Genomic DNA, 24,143 nt, shown 5'->3' with positions numbered 1-24,143 from the left:
CAGAGAGGCACCCAGAAAAGGAGGATAATTATTTGATCTGAGCAAACAACCTTTTCAAGTCTTGGCCCTGCTAAAAGAGTGACAGAATTCAACATGACACAAAGTGATGGATTGCAGCCACCAAACTTCTCTGAAGAGCACAAAGGCAGATTTGGGCAGTTCCCCACAGCAAGCTTTCTGGGGTTTAGCTCCATGAAGCAGGACAAGTGAAAAGCAAAGGCATTTTAGGAACAGCCTCACTTTGGGATGAGGTTTAAGAGACCTGAGTGACATGGAATTGTTTCCAACTGAGTAAGCTGCATACACAGACCTGTCAGTTCTCCAAGCAGATGCCACAGCTTGTGCCTGTTCTTTGTATAACTTCAGAAAGGTCAGGAAGCACAACACAACTCACTGTTGTCTCGTGTTTTCTCATATTTTCATGGTTTGTGTCAGCTCTGAGCACCTCTTGCCATTTGCTTCTCACACCTTATCAGTTTCTGAGGGCTTTGGGCACACACAGCCCCCCAGCCTTCTCCTTCTCAGAGCTGGGGCAATCAGAGGTGATACTGCACCCATTCCTAAGTAGTTCTCCTTTCCTTTCCTTTCCTTTCCTTTCCCTTCCCTTTTCCTTTCCCTTCCCTTCCCTCTCCTTTTCCTTTTCCCTTTCCTTTCCGCTTTCCTTTCCCTTTTATTTCCTCTTTCCTTTCCCTTTCTTTTCCCCTTTTCTTTCCCCTTTTCCTTTCCTTTCCCTTCCCTTCCCTCTCCTTTTCCTTTTCCTTTGCCTTTCCCTTTTATTTCCCCTTTCCTTTCCCCTTTCCTTTGCCTTTTATTTCCCCTTTCCTTTCCTCTTTCCTTTTCTCTTCTCTTCACTCTTCCTCTTTCTCTTCCTTCCTCTTCCTCTTTCCCTTCCCCTTTCCCTTTCTTTCCTTTTCTCTGACTTTCCAAGCAGAGCACCCCTGGGAATTGTGCAGGTCAGGCAGGGAGTGCTGTCCCTGGGTGGCTTTGCATGGCTGGCAGCAGGTTGGAGCATGGGAAGCTCCCTGCACACATGAGCAGCAAGGGTTGCCTTGTGCTGGGTGTCTGCTCTGCCCACCCCAGCAGCACTGAGGGCTGGGAAAAAAGCAAAAAAAAGCCAAAAAACCAAATAGAGGAGCCCGGGAGCACACTGCAAACGTAACACAGACAGAAGGAGTTCTTGAGCTATACAGTGGTGTTCTGACATTCACTCCAAACTAAAAGATAAAAGCCCAGGCACCAAAATGAGTCCCCCCAGATGCTCACCTCTGCTTTCAGGGTTTCCAGGAGATGGCTGTGATGTTACTGGTTGTGATCTGTGCTTGCAGGAGCCCCCCCAAGCCCCCAGCCTGGCATACAGGGATGGCAGGCCAGCAGCCCCAGGGCTGGGTAGCCCAGGTTTGCACAGGGAAAGCCTGGGATTGGGAGGCAGCATGGGATGGAAAGGAAAGGGAGCCCAGACTGCAAATGAGATGCAACTACATGGAGTTTTTAAACTTGAATTCACACACTCAAGATATAACTTATACCATGTCACCCCTAATCCCACCTAAGCACGACACCTCTGCAGGAATTCATGGCCCGTTGAACTGAAGAATTTTCCAGAAGTCAAAGCAGATTAACAGCAATAACAAGAATATGTAGCACCAGATTAATGCCTCATCCAAGAGTCCCAATGCTTTGGGTTTTTCCGAAGTCTACAGAGCCTCACCCTGCAATCTCACCCTGCAGCTGGTGATCCCCAGGCTCCTGAAGGGGAGACACACACCATCCAGTTCATGTGTTATTGCTAATTAGGGCGAGGGCAGCAGCACTGTAACAAGTCCTTCAGTGCTTACAGCAGGAAATTGTCTGTGCATAGGAGTTTGCAGAGGTATCAACACCCCCTACACTTAGCTTAAACCACACACGTGTACCCAAACCAACTCCAAGGTATCTTTAGTTTTCTGCCTCCAGAGCTAGCTACAAAAACACAGAAACAAAAAAACCGAGTGTGCTGAGAACCCTTTTCCTTTGCTCAGAGCACACAGGAGCCCCTGCAGAGCCATCTCCCAGGCATCCCCCCAGCACGTCCTGTGCCCCCAGCCCGGAGGGGGATCCCCCAGCACATCCCATACCCCCACCTCAAAGAGGGATCCCCCAGCACCTCCCGTCCCCCCAGCCTGGAGGGGGATCCCCCAGCACATCCCATACCCCCAGCCCAGAGTGGGATCCCCCAGCACATCCCACCCCCCCAGCCCAGAGGGGGATCCCCCCAGCATATCCCATCCAACCAGCCCAGAGAGGGGGATCCCCCCCATCCCATCCCAGCACATCCCCCCAGCCCAGAGGGGGATCCTCCCATTCCATCCCAGCACATCCCAGCACGTCCCAGCACGTCCCATCCCCCCAGCCCAGAGGGGGATCCCTCAGCACAGCCCCCCAGCCCAGAGGGGGATCCCCCCCCAGCATATCCTATCCCACCAGCCCAGAGAGGGGGATCTCCCCATCCCATCCCATTCCCCCAGCCCAGAGGGGGATCCCCCCAGCACATCCCATCCCCCCAGCTCAGAGAGGGATCCCCCCCCCAGCACATCCCATCCCAGCACATCCCCCCATCCCGGAGTGGGATCCCCCCAGCACATCCCATCCCCCCAGCTCAGAGAGGGATCCCCCAGCACATCCCATCCCCCCAGCTCAGAGAGGGATCCCCCAGCACATCCCATCCCCCCAGCCCAGAGGGGGATCCCTCAGCACAGCCCCCCAGCCCAGAGGGGGATCCCCCCCAGCATATCCTATCCCACCAGCCCAGAGAGGGGGATCTCCCCATCCCATCCCATTCCCCCAGCCCAGAGGGGGATCCCCCCAGCACAGCCCATCCCCCCAGCTCAGAGAGGGATCCCCCCCCAGCACATCCCATCCCAGCACATCCCCCATCCCGGAGTGGGATCCCCCCAGCACATCCCATCCCCCCAGCTCAGAGAGGGATCCCCCAGCACATCCCATCCCCCCAGCTCAGAGAGGGATCCCCCAGCACATCCCATCCCCCCAGCTCAGAGAGGGATCCCCCAGCACATCCCATCCCCCCAGCTCAGAGAGGGATCCCCAGCACATCCCATCCCCCCAGCTCAAGAAAGGGATCCCCCCCAGCACATCCCATCCCAGCACATCCCCCTATCCCGGAGTGGGATCCCCCCAGCACATCCCATCCCCCCAGCTTTCCCCATTGCGGCTGCTTCTTTCCCCCCCTCCCTCTGCCCCTCAGTCCATCTCCTCCCGACACAAACCCCGGGCTGAGGAAGCTGCACGCCCCCTCCTCCCCTGGCCAGCCCCCCCGTGCTGCTCTGACACCAGCCTTGCTCATTCATTCAAAGCCCGGCGCTCGGAGCCTTTATTAGGGGCTCGGTGCCTCCCGCTCCCAGCCCGGGCTCTGCAGCAGCCTTGGACTCAGCTCCAGCTATCCCAGGGACTTCCAGCCGGGAGCTGGAGAATGCTGCCCCGAGCAATGCTCTCCCTGCTTACCCTGTTCTGTGTTTTCAGGGCTTCTGCTTCTGTTCTGGATGAAGAGGATGACTATGACCTCATGTATGTGAATCTGGAGAACGAAATTGAAGGTCCCGTTCTGGGGACGGAGGAAAGTAAGTGGATTTAAAGGGGATTCGGGTTAAGTGCAGGACTGTGCTCTTTGTTGCCTTGCTCTTGTAACACTTCTTCTTACGAACAGAAGGGGTTTTTCTGTTGTCTGATTGTTTGATTGTTTTTCTCAGAGGAAGCAGCCTGTGCACGTACTGGCAGATTATTAGGAACAGCAAACACTAAACACTTGGCTGCCGGGCCTTGCAATTTGCTTTATAATTTTCTTTTTCTTTCCAATTTTCCTGCAAGAGGCTGCTGCTGCTGCTGCTGCTTAGTTAGCTTTAGGACTGCTCCAAGGCACACTGCTTTGCTTTGCTGTAGAGGGAGACAGCCTGACAGCCTGGAGCACAGGACCCTGAGCAGAGCCAGGTTTTGTCAATGCTCCTTCTGTTGCAAAGTGTGAGTGCAAGGGCACAGCAACATCTGTATCTTAACATCTGCATCTTCCACTCCATTCCAGCTGCTTCGTGTGACTGCCAGCGGGAGCACACTGAGTGGGACAAGCTCTTCATCATGCTGGAGAACTCCCAGATGAAGGAGAACATGATGCTGCAGGCACTGGATGAGATCCTAAAGGTGGACCTGCAGACACTGAGGGCAGAGCTGACCCAGCTCACCACCCACCTGACGGGCACCTTGGCAGTGGCCCTGGAGAAAGCCACCTCCCAGATGGTGTCACAGGTAGAGCAGGCACTTGTGAGGAAGGGTGACCACGGGGAGGAAGCCCAGAGGCTTCAGGAGTCTGAGCAAGGCAAGGTTCTCCAGCAGGTCCTGCTGCTGAGCCACAACGTGTCCAGCAGGCTGGGCCAGCTGGAGAGGGCTTGGCTGAGGAGCTCCGAGGTGGAGGCTCAGGAGACAGCTTTCCAGCACCAGAAATCCAGTCCCGGCAGAGGAGAGAATCTCATTTTGAACTCTCTGTGGAAAGAGCTGCAGCAAACCAGAGCTGAACTGAAGGCATCCCAGAAGTGGGCAGCTCAGCACTTGCTGCCAGCAGGTAAGTCCAAGCGCACGAGGTTTTCCTGAAAGAGCTCTTGTTGCTGGGCCTGCCCAAACACATCCCATAAACACCCCTCTGGAGCACCTTCCTCTGCACAGGATTCCAAAGCAACCTTTGGATCTCCCCAGAGCAGCTCTGGGCAGTCTGTCCAGACAGGGGGAAACCCATCCCCTGCTCTTCAAAAAGAGGTGTGGAGCTTCTCCAACAGGGGATCAAAGAAGGGTTTAATCCAAGTCCTTACACAGGGCAGAGCCACTTCAGATCCCACCTCCTGGATCACACCAGCTGGGAGGCAGCAGCAAACATACACATTTAAACATACAAACAATGTTCTCCCACCTTTTACCCTCCCAGCTGGTAACTCCTCTGCAGAGGCAGGAGTGACTGAGCTCTCCCCTTCCTGCATGTCCCCATTCCTCCCTCTTCCAAAACCAAGCATCCCCTCCAGCTTCCCAGGAGCAGGGGTAGATCCAAGGACATGCTGCTGGTGCCACCAGGCTAAGGTCCCTGCAGCAGGGAGGGGGGCACCTTCACTGCACACACCTGGCAGGGCAGAAGACTTCCTCAACCTTGGAAAACTTAGTAGCACTGTTGATTTGTTGGGTTGGGTTTTTTTCCTCCCTCCTCTCCCCAGTGACACTGGTCAGCAAGCTCCGACCTCCCTTTTCATGCCAGTTTTGCTGTGCACTCTAATGGGATGCCCCAAAAAGCTGCTGGAGGAACTTGTGCATGGCAGAGCATCCCCCCCCCCCATCTGTTCAACACCTGGGTGCAAAGCTGCTACATGCACAATGTTCCTGCCTTGAGCAGAACTCTGCCTCTCACTGTGTATCTCCTCAGCACATCCTTAATGCCTGTCTGTTCCACAGACTGCAGCTTAGAAACCCCACAGAAATCCCCTGGGGAGGGGGGATGTGTGTGAGTAGGAAGCCAGGGGTGCAGTTACTCCCGGTTTGCCAGTGACCCTTAGCAACACCCCCAGGGTGAGCCCTTACAACACCTCTTGTGACTCCTAAAGCCCAGGGACAGCCCACAGCAGCCTGTTGCAGGGCAAACACAACCCAGCAAACTCACATCAAAGCCTCTTAACAATCTAACCTCAATCTTCCCTCTCAGGCAGGGCTTGGGTTCCATGTTAGAAGTAAATTGCCTTTGCTCCTTTATTTATCATAACACTGTAGTAATCTCTGTGCCCTGGGAGCAGATCTGACAGCATCTCCCCCAAACACATGACTTTTGCTTTGCAGAAAGTATGATCTCATTCTTTATCTCTCCTGCAAGGCCTGGCAGGCAGCTCCTCTGCACTAGGTGAGAGGAAAAGAAACTTGATCAGAAGTAAAGATCTCAGGCTCAGGAGTGGAAACCCAGATTATTTCCACGGGTTCCAACATGCTTTAATATAAAATACTCTCATTTTTATCATTTTAAAGCTACATTTTAAGTCATTCCAGAGACACACTCTGGAAATTCTTTTTTTCCTAGGGAATTTTTAGCAACTGCCTTTAATTTCCCACATCTTGAATTACTGCCAGCCATACTCCAGGGATTTTCTAATCATACTTTCTGCTCTTCAGTGGGCCTGGTTTTAATTTTGTTTAGGCCTTGATAATAAAGCCTGAAAGCTTGCTAATTAAAAGCTTTTCCACAATAGTGTTTCCTTAGCAGTGTTTTAAGGAGTATCCCCAACAGTTGTTCTCTGCCCCTCCTCAACAAATGACCAAAGAAGAAAAGTAAAATCTGCCCTGAGCTGAAAGGCTCTGAAATAACACAGCAGCCTGCCTGACCCAGGAGGACACACAAAGAGTCCTTCATTCACTGAAGCAGAAATTTCAACACACATTTTAGATCCTCCAGGTTGTTTAAACAGGAAATGAACCAGTTCAGCTGGAGAAGGGGGCTGCTGTTGCCCTTGTGCTGCTCAGAATATTAAGTTATATACAAGAGGGAATGGTCCCTGGGCTGCCAAGAATGGCTGGAGGGGAGTGAGCATCACTTCCTTCTCTAAGTTTCATAAAGTTTCTGTTAGTGGTTTCAGCTAAGCCAGGCTGTTATCAGCATGCTAATTGGAGCTGAGAGATTAACTGGTTTACAAATCTGTCTTCTGCCTCCCCCCTGTTGAAGCAGTGCACATGAGCCTTGCTGAGGGGCAGCCCCTGAAGGCAGGGTGAGAAGAGGGAGTTGTTACAAGAAATAAACAAACAAATCTTGTCATGCTTCTGCTGCCTTTTCAGCAGCCCCTGTCCTTTCTAGAGGACAAGCCCTGGTGCCCCAGGACCAGCACGGGGTGGGAAGCTGCCCTTTGATACATCACTGAACCCCCCTCCTCACCCCAAGGTTGCTGTTTTCATAGAATGCTTCACAGAAGGGTTGGAAGGGACCCCAAAGTCCATCTATTCCAGGAACCCCTCACCAGGCTGCTCCAAGCAGCCCACAGCCCCCTGGAGGTGCTCAGCTCCCAGCAGCTTTCAGGAAGCCCAGGAGTGAGCTGGGTACATCCCAGGTCCTAACTCTGCATGTGAAACTCCACTGGCTTTTAATTTGCTTAACACTCTACCTTTTTCAGGGTGTGAAACAGCAATTCTGTTCCCCATGCGTTCAAAAAAGATCTTTGGGAGCGTTCACCCAGCAGCTGGAATGGCCCTTCACTCCTTCACTGCTTGCATCTGGATCAAGGTGACGGAGGCTTTGGATAAAACTGTTGTCTTCTCCTATGGAACCAAGTTCAATCCCTATGAAATCCAGCTCTATCTCAGCTGGGAGTCTGCAGTGCTCCTCGTTGGTGGTGAGCAGCACAAGTTAGCTGCCAAAAACGTAGTTGTTCCTGGGAAGTGGATCCACCTCTGTGGTACCTGGAGCTCGGAGAAGGGATCTGCATCCCTGTGGGTGAAGGGAGAGCTGGCAGGCACTGCCCTGGGCTTTGCTGCTGCTCACACCATCCCAGCAGGAGGGATTTTGCAGATTGGCCAGGAGAAGAACGGCTGCTGCGTTGGAGGTGGATTTGATGAAGCTTTGGCCTTCTCTGGGAAATTAACTGGCTTCAACCTGTGGGACAGAGTGCTCAGTGCCCAGGAGATAGCAGCCCAGAGCGGGGAGGATGCGTGCAGCATCAGGGGCAACGTCGTCGGGTGGGGAGTCACAGAAGTTCTGCCATCGGGAGGAGCTCAGTATGTCTCTTAGGTTCCACCAAGGCAGTGTTGGAAGCACAGAACATGTTTCCTGACAAGCTGAAGGCCAACAGGTAGGAGCAAACAGCCAGAGGAGCCCGTGTCCCTTGGGTTCCCCAGGAAGATTAACACCACCAGTTTACACAAGAAGATCCCGAGATGATGGGGTTTGACCTCTGCCTGTTGCTTTGGCAAAACACTGAGGAAAAAAAAAAACAAACCAAACCTAAACCCCACCCCAAGGTGACATGGGAAAAGGTGTTGCTGAGGTCAGCCCAGTGCTGGCTCCCTAGCAGAGTGTTTCTGATGTCTGAGGGTGCCACTGTGGAGCCCAGAGGTGCTCCTGGCATCCCTGCTGAAGGAAACCCCCTGGGGACCTGCTGAGCAGTCCCTGCACACACCAGCCTTTGGGCTTTCCACTGCTAATGTGAACTGTACAGAGGAACCACACCAGGCAGGAAAGGCATTTGTTAAGCATTGTTTTAGTAAGTTCTAGACTATAAGAAAACTAGCTCCTTGTTTAAAGCATTATTTATGCCACGGATTGAGCTAACGTATAAAAGTAATATTACCCCAGCATAACCTGATGCTCCATTGTGTGGAAGTGCAGCTGTATTATATTGTAAATTGACTTTGTAATAATTTTATTGAAATTATTTTTGTAAAGCTGTTCTGTAAATAAAGATACTTTACTGAACTAAAACTTCCCTTGCCTCTCCTGAACTGGAACTCTGAAAGTAAGGACCAAGTGGGAATCTTATCCGTGTCTTGAACCACACAGTTTTAGTCTCTAGTAGAAGAAAACCCAAATATTTACAACTGCCAGCTCACAAAGAAGCCCTCAGAGGACCAAACCCCAAGCACTAGCCAGAGAGATGGCTTTGAAGTCCCATCCTGAGAACAATTCCTTCTTGCAAACACAAGGATGCCACCCTAGGAGTTCTGCCACATGGTAACTTGTACAGAAGAGATGCTGTGGTACAGTGACACACATGCACTCACCTGAGGCTGTGTTAGCAAGGGAAAGGATTATGAAAGGATTATGGAGTTTGGGATATCTTCACTCACTCAAAAAAAAAAAAGACTATTCCTCTCAGTAGCCCATGCAAAGTGCTGTTCATCCTAGAAGGACATAGTAGCTTTTAAGATACATTCAGATACCTAAAGTCACCAACTGGTTTGATGCTGCCAGGAGGTTCCTACAAGACAGAATTGATGGCAGAGGCTTTCCTCTCTTGTGCTCACCAGTTTATCCAAAATCCACTCAAACACAGGGCTGGATGCAGTGTGTGAGCAGCAGACACAGAGCCAAGACACTGGTGGTGATCTGCCTGGAGTGGAGAATGATGAATTGCAGGAAAATGAGCTGAAGCAGACAGTGATGGATCATTATTTGCTGGGTATGTAACCATTTATGACAAGAGCAAGTCCTTCAGTACCTGCTGAAGCCTCTAAACAAGCTGTTGGGGAGAATGTCTCACTCCAAGCAGTTCTTGTTTCTGCTGGAAGCAGCTCCTGGCAGCTCTGCTCACATGTTTCTCTTTCTCCACACACGTCCTAAGACTGCACTTTGAAAAGTTTCCTGACACGTTGCTGCTGTGCTTATCTCTGAACATGATGCAGCCACCAGTTCCTTCCTTCCTTCCACGGCACAAAAGTAGTAAGAAAAACCTATGGCAAGGTAACTTCCACTTTCCTGTGTCAGTCAAGCAGGTTGTCCCTCCTAGCTGAAGTTACATGATCTGCTCCAAAGTTTTGCCAACACTGCTTAAGGTAAAAACAACCACTCCAGTTGCTGGCACTTCTATTACCCTGCAATAAAAATGTATCTAAATTCTAAAGAGCAATAAGTATGACAAAAATCCCTTACTAAATAATATTTGCAAACCACCTTAGCTGCAGAGCCCTAAAAGTTTACCTCTGCTCAGCTGCTCTCAGCCAGAAACCACATCTTCACAGTCAAGAGCACCACTTGAAGTCCCAGCACTGAGCAAGGACAGAACAGCTCACCCACTCCTCTTTCCATAGGGTGCCCTCCGTGAAATGGAAACAAATGCCTGTGAAACACAGCTGGAAAACCAAATCCTCAGAAATCAGAATCCTCAGGAAGATAACCAAAAGCCCTTCCTGGCTGCTTTGCTGCCTGTGCCTCATTCCTGGGTTGCTTTGTCTTAGGAGCAGCCTTTTCCTCTCTCTCTTCTGGTTTGGCAGGTGACCAAAAGCAGACCCAGTCCCTTCAGTCTCCCTGACTCAGCTGGAAAACTCTCCCCTTCCCAACTGCTTTTCTCTTCCTTTATCACCTCTCTGGACTAGCAAACCTTGCCCACAGTCCTAGCAGAGCCCTGCCCAGCACCTCAGGTCCCCTCCATCAGGACACTGTCTTCCCTTCCTACCTTAACTGCCTTTTTCTCTGCCAACAGTCACTTAGTTTTGGGAAGCAGCAAGTAAAGAGTATTTTGGGGGAGTTTGGGCTCCAAAAGCCACTGTGACCCTGCTCACTGCAAGCAGAGGACTGAAACAAGAGTTCTGTGTTCTGCTCCCAAACAAACCCCTGATGGATGCAACACCCACAGCCCTTTCCTGAGAGGCTCTGGAAGGTGGAGCAGCCCCAGGACTCTCAGCTTACAGCAAGGCAGAGTTTTGCTGCTGGCAAAAGGCATCTCCCTGGTCCCTGGGGCTGCTGGAGGCATCCTGGGGCACAGCACAGATGTTTGCATGGACAGGAGCTGAGTTCCCACTAAGTGGGAACAGAGTAGTTAAAGACTCTTTCTACAGAGCTCTTTTTTTCCCCCCAATAAGATAAGAAACCGATTGTGCTACCAAAGAGTTGCCCCAAGTAATCACAGAACTCATTCCCTGGCAGGCACAGTCTCCTGTCAGTCTCCCTGGAGCCAGGAGGCTGAGCCAGAAGAAGGCTCTTTGTCCATCCAGCACCAGCACTTTATCCTCTTGCTTCCCTTCTCCCTTCAGCAAACACTCAGCCTGGAAGTGTGGTTCCTGCTCACCCAGCCCCTTCATGCCTGAAACACAAACTCTGTGCAGTGGAATGAAGCCAGGGTGTGAAGCAGAGCACTTGGCCTGCTCAGGATGCCCTCTTCCAGGCTGGAATTTCCAAACCTGGTGTCCACAGCATCATCTGCTGGTGGAATGACATCAATACACAACCGGGAGCAGTCAGGATTAAACCATCAGCTGAGGGTGTTGATCACCTTGCCTCTAAACTCTGCAATCAAAACCATTTCAGTTTATTTTTTTCTACAAGAGGCAAGGCACAACGTCAAACAAATAATCAGTAATGTCACAAGTCTTCAAAGATTATCCAGGTGGCTTTGTGAGTCATTAGGAATATTCTGTTCTTGGAATCTCCTCAGTATTATCACCTACCTCACAAATATTTATCCTGTTTCTCACATCTGCCCTCAAACAAAGCAGACAGAAATGTGCAAACTCTTACCAGAGTGGCAGAACAACAAAATTACTTTCCAGCTTAGCTATTCCTCCATAAAAAGCCTAAAAATAATTACACTCCATTTATAATTTTTTTGTAAATAGACAATGCAGACTTGCAATGTGGGGGCTTAAAGTCTTCATAACTTGAAATAACTCTTGAAATAAGCAGACAGCTATTGCTAACCATTGCTATAGCCCCTACTTGCAGCCAAACAAACCAGGATTTTACCACTGCAGTACCACTGGATCACAACGACTACAAGTGAGCTTTATAACTCCTCCTAAAATGGCCTTTTTTTTTTTTTTGTGGAGGTCTGAATCTCATTGGCTTTCTAAACCACAAAAGTAAAATATACAGAGTTAAGCAACAATATTCCACTCAAAGCTATCAGTGCAGGCAAATTAAAGAACCACTACAGAGCTTTTGTAGCTTACATCTGACTGGTTTGCCACAGGATGGGATTCATTTCAGCCCCATTTATGTTTTGGAGTACTGCCAGTGACACTAACAGAAAGGATAAGAGCCCAGTAACTAGTGTCTTATAGCATGGCTTATAACTTGAAGTCCATTAGCAGGGAGCACTAATGAGCACAGACGTGTTTCCTGCCCTGGGGCTCACCCAGGCTGTGATGAAACCTCCAGAGCCAACCAGATTTGGTCAGTTCATGTGTCAAAGCTCCTCCTTGAGCCAGTCTGACATGAGGTTGTGTCTAACATGTCCCATCCCATGTTCATGGACCTGTCCCTACCCATGCTTCACACATACATGCCTCAGACATGTTTCCATGTGTAACCTGCTTGCTGGGATATACCCCTAACACAGCCCAAGTAAACCCCTGGAGGGTTAAACCCAAACATCCCCAGGTGTTCCTACCTTGCAGGACACTTGTGACAATGCTGTCTGTGTGAGCAGCCAGCAGGTCTGCTTCAGCAATGGCAGCCAGGGAGAGGTAACTGGACATGTTTCTGCACAGCTCCTTGTTGCCCCTCTGGAGGAATTTCACTGCCACTGGGACAGCCAAAGCCATCACTGGAGGGCGGTTGTAATTCTGGGGAAACAGTGGAAGAGCACTGAGAAGCAGGCAGCTGGGAGAAGTTCCTAAAACAAAGCCTCATGCTAAGCAGGGGAGAGAACCAAAAATCCAAAGGAGGGGAGAAAAACCCAAGTAACTTACAAGTCACAGCTCCCCTCATCTAAACCCAAGCTGCAACTCTGAATTTTGGGCTCTTTGTGTTGGAAGACACCAGATGAAGAAAGGACTCCTCTTTTGCCAGGACAACATCTCATGTGAAGCCACAGGGACTCAAGCAAACTGGTCACAGCAGGAGGAGTTTGCATGTGTGAGAGCACTGGGAGACAAGCTCACAGGGAAACAGCTTCAGTACTGATCAGTTTTCCTCTAGTAATAAGTTAGATTTCCTCTCTTCAGCACCATCAATTTCTCTGGTTATCAGAGCCAAATGAAATTTGGTTCCAACCAGCTGAAATCCATCCTCAACACAGCACCAAGCACCAGTGACCTCAGGGGTACCTGCACATCCACTGAGGTTTTGACATGAAGGTCAGAAAAGGTTTTCTGCAACTCTTTGTATACCTGAAACAGTGCACACAGGCTGCACACATCTATTGCCTGTCACCTTCCCCTATCTAACTGCCCCTGGAATGATCAGGATGCTTTTGTGTGCCACCCTCACTCAGTTCTTTCTGGAGCCTCCTTAATCAGTGCTTTTCTCTCATCCTCACTGGGTTTTGAGCTTCTCTTTGAAACTGGAACACATCCTTGGTTTTGAAAACAAGCCTGCAACATGATTATATTTAATTAGCATCTGAAATCACAGGCGACCACTGGAACCCAGATGTTTTGGAAAGCAACAAAACAGTACAGAGGCAAGCACTCCAAAATTAACACATGCTCCTTCTGGAGCTGCACTGGAAGATAAATTAATTAATTAATAAACAAAAACCCCAAGCTTAGTCCTGAGAAAAGACAAATCTGTTGTTCCATGCTCCCTGCTGGCTTGTCCCCCAGCTCTTGCTCCAGCAGCAGGAGCTGCCTGTGCCAGCACCCTCCTGGGGAGCAGCAGGGACTCTAACTGAGGCTGCATTGTGCCATGCAACCAATGCAAAAGAGCCAGGGGTAACCAGCCAGGAGGATTTTCCCTCCTAGCAGAGACCTGCCAAGCAGTGGAATGCTGCAGCCACTCTCAGACACCCCCTTCCCACCAGCCCCTAAGGGTTAAGGGGCTGCAGCAACTCCTTGCTGTCAAGAAAGCCCCTGGGGGCAGCTGCCATAGGACCCCAACCTGCATCTTTGATGAGAAAAGCCCTCAGAAGGAGCAGAGCTCCATCCAGCACCACCTTCACACCACCACAACACCTCATGGTATTTGCCTGACAGGCACTACTGAGTAGGAGCCAAGTTCTGCCTCCAAGTTACACTCAAGGAGGCCACGCAGAGAGACCAGGAAGATAAGGTTTGCTCCTCTGGCTAGGATTTAAAAGATCTAAAGCAAATTCCAAAGAATAATTTTATTTCCCCCCCCCCTGCACTAAATATTAAATACTTGGTTAAGAAAAGCTCTGAATTCAGATGGAAGCAGAAAGGTTTCATTTGTTCCCTTATAACCAGCAGGAGGTGAATGCACACTGATGGGAAGGTGAGGGTGACAATGAAAACCAGATTTCAATAATATGATCCAGTGATGTTTGCAGACCTGGGGGACCTCCCTGCTGCTAATATCAACAGCACCATGCTGTGAGATTCAGCCCAGCTCTCAGATATTCAGCCATCCCTCACAGACTCTATGAAAACTCATTTTGTGCCTTCTTTCTCTTTCCATGGAAAGGAACTTCCTGATAACAGCTCTGTTTCAGGGAGCAGCACATGCATTTCCCTGACTCTTGTTTCACTTCAATGAGCTCCTTTCTTGAAGTGAGCTGCAGCACAGTGTGAGCCCTAAAACATTTGGGTTTGAGCTACCTTGCTTTAGGTTTGCCAACAGCACCAACTGAAAGGGTTCTCAAAACTCCTTGGAACAGCCCATTCCCACCCCCAAAAGGCTGCTGTGGACTGAGATGTCTTCTTCAAAGTGCACAGGGAGGGACAGTTCAGAGACTACTGAGTTTAGGTAGCATGCAATTGCAGCTGTTTTTCTAGTAATTGTTTTTAAATAAAATAGTCTAAACAATGATTCCAGCTCTCCCAGCCAGAGCACAACTTCCCTCTAGCCCTCTGCTGAGAGCAGCAGCAAGAAGATTTTGGCTCAGAAGTGAAGTTTGCAGTGCTGTAACTGGACTCAGCTTTTACAGTCAAAATCCTAAGGAAGGTTCTCCTTACTGACAGCATATCTAATGACCTGAATTTCATGCCATTAAACTTGCTTTGGCATTTTGCTGCCTTCCAGAGCAATTTGAATAACCTCTCCCCTGATACTTAATGCTTTTAAATAGTCTTTCTCTAACCACAGAAAATGATAGTCCCATGCCTCCCTCTATAATACTTACATGAAATACAAATCCCTGGAATTAATGGAGCATTAAGATAACAAAACCTGGCATTAAAACAGCCAAGACACTTCTAAAGATAAGGAACCTGCCAAAACTTCAGATTCACTGCAGCAGATGCCAGATGCATGTAACACATGAACAATCTGGGTGATGTTCTTGGTTCCAAACAGATGCAACCACTCCTGTGCACCCCCAGGAAACAAAGCACAGCTGCTTGGGGAGGGAGAAACCCAAATGGCTGAGGAAGGTCCTTGCACTCCTTTGCTCTGAGCTCACCTGCAGGATGCAGCTCATGATGTCAGATGCAATTTTTGCATGGGGGGTGTCCTCATCTTTTCCAGAAGGCTTCAGGTTGTGCTCCAGACAGGATTCCCAGAGAGCCACCAGGGCCTGGCCATGCTTTTCAATGGATGCTGTCTCTCTGATGGCAGTGGTGATACGGGTGATGCAGATCTCCACCACAGCCTGGTCGTTGTCATTGGTCTGGTAGTCCTGGGGCAAACAGGAAGGCATTTGCCAATGAATTCCCCTCTTTTTTCAGGGATCCTACAAAGTCAGTCTGAAAACAGGGTGTTTTTATAACCACCCAGTGTCCACCTCCTGACTTCCACCTCTGCAACAAACCTTTAGTGGGATAAACACAGGAATCAGTCACCCCAGAGACAATTCACTGGCTTTGGTCTGAATTCTCATTATTAGCAAAGGCATGGTTATGGATTGTAACATGGATTATGGATTGTGACATGGATTATGGATTGCGACATGGATTATGGATTGCGACATGGATTATGGATTGTGACATGGATTATGGATTGTAACATGGATTATGGATGGTAACATGGACTATGGATTGCAACATGGATTATGGATTGTAACATGGATTATGGATGGTAACATGGACTATGGATTGCAACATGGATTATGGATTGCAACATGGATTACTGGAGGATTATTATATGGATTATAACATGGATTATTATTATTGGAGGATTTTTTGTCATTTGTCTGGAAGCACAGCCTTGAGGAGGGATTGCAGCTCCATTCCTCAGAACCACTCCCCCAGGCCCCTTCTCCCACAAACATCCCAAAACTGAACCCAGGGATCCTTAAAGCCACAACACACATGACCAAACACAGTGTTCCAAACCTTCCACGTCATGTCAGCTCCAGTGCACACCCTTCCAATTAGCATGCAAACACAGTTAGTTTCAATTAGTATCAGTGTAATGTGAATAAGAGTTAATTAAGTAGGCTTGATCCCCAAATCCTCTAATCCCTGTAAGCACTGACCCAGGTGCCACCAGCAGCACCTCACTGCAACTTGGAATCCCCAGAGCTCCCAGGCACCATCCCTCAGCCTGACCTCTGCTATGTCTCTTGAAGAAAAAATGCCAATAAAAGCCAGGCTGAACAGTGACCACAAGTCCTTGGGTTTTGCTAAAGCAGTTTAAATTTAAAGGGCTGGAGTCAAGCTCAGCATGAGCTTGCTGAAGGTCCTCAAGGTGTGACAGTGCCACAAGCACCAGACAACATTTGGGCTACCTCAAAATGGTTCTCTGCTTCTGTTCCCAGCTGGACCTTCACAAGTTTGCTTGGAGTGATGTTAAAAAAGAAAATAAAAAAGCATCTGTTTTTTCTTTTGGGGGAGGTTATCTGCTGATACAGAGGTGAAGAAGGAAACTGCTGGGACAGCACAGCAGCAAAGCCCAGGTGACAGTCATGGGCCCTGGCTCTGCGTGGACACTGAGAGCAGAAACTTCTTACATTTGGGGAAAAATACCCATCAAATCCAGCCTGTTCAGGCAGCAGCTCCCTGATCTCCAGAGCCCTCTGGTGGGAACGGCCTCTCAGAGGCAGGGGAGGGCTCAGCAGGATGCTCCAGCTGCTTAATGCAGGCTGCTTGTAAAAACCTAGTGCAGCAAATCCAGGCATTTCCTTTGCAAAAGTGTTCTGGGGGGAAGGATTTGTGCAAAATTCCTGACAATCTGCAGTCAGACAAGTCAAACCACAGCACAAACAGCAGAGAAAATGGCCAAAATAACCTGAGAACCATTCAGAATGTGCAGCTGCACTTGGTGCTGGCAAAGAGGTGACCCAAGAGAGGAGCCAGGGAGCAGTGTCTGTCCTGAGGGGTGCTCAGTTCCTTTGCTCTTAAACTCACACTGGGTATGTCCCCATCTTCAATGTTTTCTGAATACATTTAACTCCACAAAAAATGATGAAAGACCTGTGTTTCACTTACTGCAGCTGAACTGATTATTCTTATTTGCTCAAGAGCTTCTGAGAGGCTTCCTTCGATTTCAGCATCCTCTAAGGAGAACAGATCCCCTGCACGGGAGAGGTCCTTTTGGGCCAGAACCATCCCAAAGAGCTGGTGCATGGCTGTGTCTGCTGCCCAGGAGGCTGCCAGCCCTCTGCACACACCATGTGCAGGAGCAGCTCAGATGAGGACAGGCTGGGAACAATCCTCTGGACCAGCCATCAGTTTAACAGGAGGAATAAAGCTGGGGAACATTGCAGGGATTTCTTGGCCCCGACCTAAAGGAAAGAAAAAGAAAGAAATTAGCAAATGGCTTGAGCAGCATACATCAGTTTAGCAAGGATTTTAAAATATTACAGGAACCTCTGACCCAGAGATGTCCTCATGCACGTTGCAGAAACCTTTTGTTGAAGGACCTTCTGCTCTCCAACACTGAACAGCCTCAAATTAGCTAAACAATGCAGGACTGTTAATAAATAAAACCCAGTTTTTGCCTTTTCCACACGTATCACCCAAGCAGGATGGTGCCTGGAGTAACTGATAAGGCTGAGCAGCCACCTTTCCACGGGCAGCAGCAGAGCTGGAGGTGGAAGCCACTTGGTTTGTGTTCTGGTTGTTGTGTCCTGACTCCAGAAACACACTATTAGCAAGATGGAGAAGATAATGTTTCTTGTTTAGGAAAACATTCACTTTTGTTGCCAAAATGATCTGTGCAGCCTTTTCAACTCCTGTAAAACAAACACTTGGCTGAGCTGAAACCCTCTGGCTGGGGAATCAAACAGCAGCACCTTGCACTTGATCTGCCACTAGCCCGACTGTAAGGTTCTTTGAAATCCCCCAAATCTACCAGTAGCAGCACACAGGACTTCCAGATTGATTATTTGCAAGACAGAAGCAGAAAAGACCTAAGAAGATGGCAAACCCCAAAGCACAGCAGCCTAGCTCCTCCTTGACAAGGCCCAGCAAGTCCCACATTCAAAAACTGAAAGTTCAAGAAGCCAGAGCCACAAACTGATGTTTTTTTCCTTTTCTTTTTCTCTCTCTTTTTGTTTGTATTTTTTTTTTTTTACCTGGTCATGGTTCCTCACTGACATCCTCAGTGATGGCTGCAGGTTCTTGCTCTGCTCTCCTGCTAGCCCAGGCAGCATCCCAAGCTGTTAAGTGCAGTGCCAGCAGAAAGGCATCTCTGGAATGCAGACTAAAGCAGCCTCCAAGTTACCAAGGGCTCCGTCAGGTGACTCAAAGGAACCTAAATGCAGGGAGGCCTTATCTCTGAATGCAACTCTGTTCCTGGGACAAAATACAAAGCCTGCTTGGTTTTACCAGAGAAAACAGAAGTCTCTGTGTTAGTGGAAAGCTATCCTTCCCTGGGAAGCAGGTAAAAAAAAACCCAAAACAAAACACAAACACCAACCAAACCTTTAATAAGCTCACCCTGGTTGAAAGGAAAAGAACAAGTGAACAAACTTGCTCCAGAAGAGCTCCTCTGTCCAGAGGAATAAATGCTCTTATTTGGTTACACTTCACCTGGGAACCAAAGAGGGGCTGAAGTTTGCTTTGGCTTTCAGCTTTGCTCTCAGGAGCAGGACAACAAAAGCTGAGCAGGAAATTCACAAAAACCACTTTTAAAAGCAGAATCCAGGTGAAGCCTCCCTCTGATCACTGCACTGAAACCTGGCAGCTCCCTCTTGCCAATGAGCCCCTGCTGGAGGTGCAGAAGGATGTCCCAGAGAGGTCCTGCTGCCCTCCCCTGAGGAGCAGCCCCTTTCCCTGCAAGCTTTACAGACCACTAAGTGTGGTACAGAGGAACATTCCCTTGCTAGGAGCTCTGGGAAATGGAATTACAGCAAATCTTACTACTCACGTTATGCAAGGGTGCTGAAAATACCTCTCTTGCCTACATCTTAAAAGGAGAGAATTCTCCCTTGAGCATCTCCTTGGTCACTACAGGACTGCAGTGCTTCCTAACAGGGAGCTGGCACTGAGGAAAAGGAAAAAACTAATGCACAGCTCACCTAAAGTGTCATTTTTAATTTTTATTTTTTTTTAAGGGTCAGACTGGGTGATACAACTGGTTCAGAGGACAGGTGCTGAGGTGGCTCCTCACCCTGACCCCACAGCATGGAGCATCTCAGCTGGAGCAGCCCTTGCTGTGTCTCAGAGCAGCATCTGAGGCAGCTCAGACCTCTGTTTGTGTCCCAGGAACACCAGCAAAAAAATGGAAAAAGAGGCAAAGGGCCTTGGCTAAGTTTGCACACCCTGCACCCTTTGCCTCTGACTCACATTAATCTTTAATTAATTTTTTTTTTTTTAAATTAAACCCCTCTGTTTACAGCCCAGCCCATCTCCACTGAGCCACGCTGCAGTCCCACAGCCAATGCAAAGTTCTGATCCTGATTTTCAACACTTTCCTTCCTTCCCTTTTCATGGGAAGCTGAAAGAGCCCTGTGTTCCCTGGGACCTTGAAGCTGCTCCCCTCCAAGGTGAGTCTCTCAGCTTGCTGGAGGCACAGAATTCTTACCAAAGCTCCTTATCAGAAGGAATCAGAATAAAAAGCTAGCCTGACAGGTTTCAGGAGCTTGAAGCAGTTGAATTGGTCTGTTTGCAAAATAATTCCCCCAATAATAGAAGATTAACAATAAAAATTCCATGTAAAAGGGCAGTTGGACCTGAGGGCATCCAGAAGCCAATTGAACTCTCAGCTAAAAGGCTGAGTGTTACAGTTTTGTCAGGAACTGGGATTCTGCAGAATGACACTAGAAGGACAAAAAATAAAATATATAAAAAATAAAATATATATTTTGAACCAAAGAGAAAGGGGAGAGGACTTCCAGGGAAAGAAACCCTACAAGAAATCAGAATAGTTCCCTTGACTTTCAAAAGCCCTGAAACTTAAAACCTGATTGCCTGATTTTACAAGGTGGTCCCAGCCCACTGAAAACAAAGGTGCAGCCTTCAAAGAACTGGAAGAGGATGCTGTTAAGCTGGTTCCATGTTAAGCAGCATACATGGAGAAAATCCTCAGTAGATTTAAGGAATTTTATGAAACACATAAACTGATGTTTCTGATGGTTTTCTCTTGGTCACCTGGAGTCTGTGTGAAGTCCTTCTGGTTCACTCAGTGCAAAGCAGGAGGCCAGGAGACCCTCACTCTGCTCTTGAGCCAACCTCAGAGAAAACTGCATTTTCAGGAGGAGGTGAAGCTGACTGCATCCCTGCAGGAAAATCCATCACCCACCCCCACCTGGGACTGGGGGGACAGGGGATTTGCTTTCCCACTCTGACCTTGGGCAAATCCCCAGCCTCTTGCTCTGACTACTCAGCTAGAGAAAGCAGAAAACTCCAGTTCCTTACCTTGCAGACACCTTGCCATGCTGCAGGCACTGGGGGGGAAGTGCTTTGGATGAAAGACACTCTAGGGAAGCAAAAGCACAAATAATGTCAGTAACTCTCTGCCTTTTCACCCCCCTGTGTCCAGACAGCAGAATAAGCCCCTAATGTGGTGCCTCCAGGGAGACATTTGTGTATTTCACCAAACAGGGCTCAATATTTAGGATATGGCCCCCTAAAGCCCAAGCAGGACAGCAGCTCTACTGAACCCTGTGGGGGTTTGGGATCTTATCGACACATGGATGGAGTTTGGATTTCCATCCCCTCTGGGGGTGGGGACAAATGTCTCCAACAACTGCATATTTAGTTTTATTTTACTTTTCCACGAATAGGAGGAGGATTGGAATCATCTTCAATGCAAAGGTTTGGTCTGCACAGAGCACAGGATTCCTTTCTCTTGAAATCCTCCCCTCTCCCAGGGAGAGATCTGCCTTGTGGAATGAGAGAAAGTATTTCCACCTACAGAAGTTGGTAATATCTCCACGTATCCTTTAAACTTCCTTCCCCACATCCACCCACCCAGGAAAAAAAAAAAAAATGAAAGCCTGGATTTATTTCCTGGTTATTTTTCAGCCTGAAGCTTTCCCAAGATTATCCAGATGTGCAATTTATGGACAGAGCACCACAAGACATTTCAGAGAATGTTTCCCCTTCCACATTGCACTAATAACTTGATTTATTTTTACATTTGAAATGCATTTGCTCTCTAAAATAGAGCACTCCTGAAAAACTTTAAATAAAGTTCTCACATTTTTCAGTGAAAGAAAAGGATTAAAGATTATATAGAGAGAGCATAATTTTCACACAGGGTGAATAGACTACAGCAGTTCCCAGGGGATCAGCTGCATATATTTAAACTCTTCCCACAAGACAACCATTGTTCCCTACAAGTCTCTGTTTTTTTCTGTCGTGACAGGTTTCCACACTTCATGTCGTGTAGAAATCCCACGGATGCTGAGCTGGACCAGAGGAAGAAACAATAAGATATGAAAACTACTCATTAGGCTAGGGTTAAAAATGTGGGGGTTTTTTGGGGTTATTTTTTTGCTAATGAAACACCTTGCTGCAGCCCTGGGAGCTGGGAACAGACTTGCTCTCAACATCCCATTCTTATACACAAGAAGCAGGATTCCCAGTGGAAGCAACCACAGAATAATCAGAGGAATTACACAGCCTCCTCTGAGATCCACCTCTTCCCCCAGAGTTCCAGGGCTACCCTGGTGCCCTTGGTTTGAAAGGAGCTCAGTGTTCCTCTCAGACATGTCAGCCAGGGTGCAAATATTCTCCCCTGCAGTAAACCAGCTCAGCCCAGAGGTTTTGGGGGTCAGATGCTGCTGATTTCACAGCTCTCCGAGGCAATTTTGGCTGCACAACCCATGCACACCCCAGCTGATGCCAACTGGTAAGAATGTACTTATAAACTTGCTAAGTGGTACTTTAGCAAACTGTTTATATGAAGTTTTGGTAACCTCTGTGCTGTAGAGAGATTTTTCTACCATTTTCAGTATACAATAAACCACTAACATTTATATTTGACTGCTATGGATAACACTTCATGAAACTTAACATTTTTCTTGACCATCAGCAAGACAGACTTGTAGGAATTCCATTTCTAAATAACTTCTTGCTACTGAAGCATTTTGCTAACATAAACGACATGCTGCTAACATGGGACAAGTGGCTTTGCATAACAAATAGCAGCACACAGAATGGTGGTGATGCTGTCAAAAGCTGGACATGAAGTGTCACTTCATGAGCTTTCATGTCTGGGACAGGTTTTCAAAGCTGTAGTGGTGCTGTGTTTGCTGTTATAAGATTTTACAGGATGTATAAAAAGTGTACTTCTGTCTAGAGAGAGTGCAAGGCTAAATGGTACTGAGCAGAAGGGACTGCAGGGTGGGGGAGCTAAGAATGCCACTTAGGAGGTCAAAATTGGGCTAGAAGAAGAAATAAATTCTAAGCCACTGCCCCTCAAAGCCTCCTGGAAATGCAGCCCCCAACCAGGCTGAGGTTCCTCCAGGTACCTGGCAATCCCCCCCATTTTCTCCTCAGTTTTACCAGGGCCAGCAGGCAGTTCCCCTCCCCTGCATTTCCACAGCTCCCCCAAGGCAATAATTGCCCAGCCCTGGGCATGAAGTGTCCCCTGAGCATGGGCAGGGAAGCAAAATGTGTTTGGGAGCCTCAGGATGAGTCAAGAGCCCCACGGGATGAACACCCAGCCACACTGTCACCCACCTCAACACACAGGCACTGCTTTTCCCTTCTGAGCCACCTCAGGATACCTCACAATAATACCTTTATAGATAGAAAAACCACAGCTCCACAGAAAAGAAAAAAAGGAAAAACCAAAGCAGTAACAGCCAGGCTAATAAGACAACTACATCTCCTATGCTCTCAAAACCCCCTCTTCCATTATTTAACATTTGCATCTGCTCCTCAACTTCTCTCCACGCAGTAATTTACTCACCACTGAGAAACGTTCCAGAAATGCACATTTAAGTTAGTTATTCATACCTCTCAGCAGAGAAACCTCTGAAAAACATGAATAATTGAAGGCAAACTGTGGCTCTTTGGGGAAATTCTGCTCCCATCCATTGGAGTTGTCAGTCCCCTTTCCATCCCCCTGTCTCTGGTATGTGAGGCTGCTGGCTGGGTGCACAGCCCTGTCAAACCAACCGTACAGCCTAATCAGTTACCCTGGAGTTGTCATGTGGAATCAAGCAAACAAATATCTTCTCTCCATTTTCCCCAACTCCGGGCACTCCAGCCCAGATCCCAACTAATTCTTCACAAAGCCTCAGTGCAGCAGCTTGAGGGGGAAAAACCCTGCGAGCTCGATATGGAATTTGAATTAGTTAAAAGGATTTATCAACAGCCAGTGGGTACATTCTGTTAATTAATAACTTGCTTAAGAGTAACAAGGAAATTGCAGAAGTTAATATTACTTATGGGGCCTCCTCTCAGAAGCTGGTGAGAAGGTTGGACCCCTTCAGTGTCCGGGAAAGGAAAAACAGGGAAGAGCAGGATGCTGGAGACACATCCTTCCAGCTGAGCCCCGTTGCATCCCACCAAATCCCAGAGCTTCAGCCAGCCCTTGGAAAACTGAACTGCCCAGCTGGAACCCTGGCCAAAAATCTACCTCAACACCTCTGAAGCTTGGCAGAGAAAAGATTTCCAAATTGCTCTGGTGGCACTCTGCACCCGAGCTGAAGGTTTTGTCCCTCCACTTCAGGAACATCTCTTTGCTTTTCCTTTCCATAAATAAATCCCAGATTCCCAATGAATTAACTGTGACTGAAGCTCTCCAAACAGGATCCTGACATAACTGGTGCTGGCTGTGCCTTCCTCCTCCTCCTCTGGGAGAGCACAGGAGCAACCCCTCATCAGGAGGGTCCCAGCAGACACTTTTCCTAAAAAGAGCCCAAGCCATCCCAGATGAACTCACAGAGCAGCACAGTGTAAGGTCAAGCACTCTTAGCAGCTGCTGGAAGAAAAGCCAGACTGTTTGCCCCAAGATAATGAGGAGGCATGTTTGTACCATTCTTATTAGGGCTTTTGTCCTTTTGCAATACAGAAAGGATTTACAAATTATATCTGCTCCACAGAATATGCATTAGGTCATATACCAGTCCTCAGTTTTCATGGAAAATCCTCCCATCTTTTTATTGTTTTTTTTTTTTTTCTTTTTTGCTCCTGTTCATTCCACCGTGGCCTCCACAACTGCATACTAAATTAACAGTGGGTGAACTCATGCTTTTAAT

At 48.3% G+C, this 24,143-nt stretch overlaps 2 protein-coding genes across 4 annotated transcripts in view; one reads left to right on the top strand and one right to left on the bottom strand.

Moving 5' to 3' along the window:
* The window catches only part of VEPH1 (ventricular zone expressed PH domain containing 1), a 65,870-nt gene extending 42,674 nt beyond the window's left edge, over positions 1–23,196 (bottom strand). For 2 of the 3 annotated variants that reach the window (XM_030456492.1, XM_030456490.1), the window contains exons 1-5: positions 23,079–23,196; positions 20,347–20,407; positions 16,975–17,270; positions 15,009–15,224; positions 12,099–12,273 (exon numbers count right to left, since the gene is read on the bottom strand). In XM_030456492.1, coding sequence (XP_030312352.1) covers positions 12,099–12,273; positions 15,009–15,224; positions 16,975–17,112 — 529 coding nt within the window. In that variant the 5' untranslated portion in view covers positions 17,113–17,270; positions 20,347–20,407; positions 23,079–23,196. Of the gene's footprint in view, positions 1–12,098; positions 12,274–15,008; positions 15,225–16,974; positions 17,271–20,346; positions 20,408–22,896; positions 22,959–23,078 lie in introns of those variants that run through there. The other variant, XM_030456491.1, reaches the window with a different exon arrangement.
* On the top strand, positions 3,404–7,786 carry PTX3 (pentraxin 3). The gene is made up of 3 exons (XM_008500217.2): positions 3,404–3,614; positions 4,073–4,606; positions 7,173–7,786. Exons 1-3 carry the CDS (start codon positions 3,467–3,469, stop codon positions 7,784–7,786), a joined length of 1,296 nt encoding a protein of 431 aa, XP_008498439.1. The 5' UTR covers positions 3,404–3,466.
* Positions 23,197–24,143: the final 947 nt, after the last annotated feature.

The sequence above is a fragment of the Calypte anna genome, chromosome 9 (genome assembly GCF_003957555.1).
Source record: "Calypte anna isolate BGI_N300 chromosome 9, bCalAnn1_v1.p, whole genome shotgun sequence".
NCBI lineage: Eukaryota > Metazoa > Chordata > Aves > Apodiformes > Trochilidae > Calypte > Calypte anna.
Note: the sequence above shows the minus strand (reverse complement) of the source record. Positions and strands in the feature narration are given on the sequence as shown.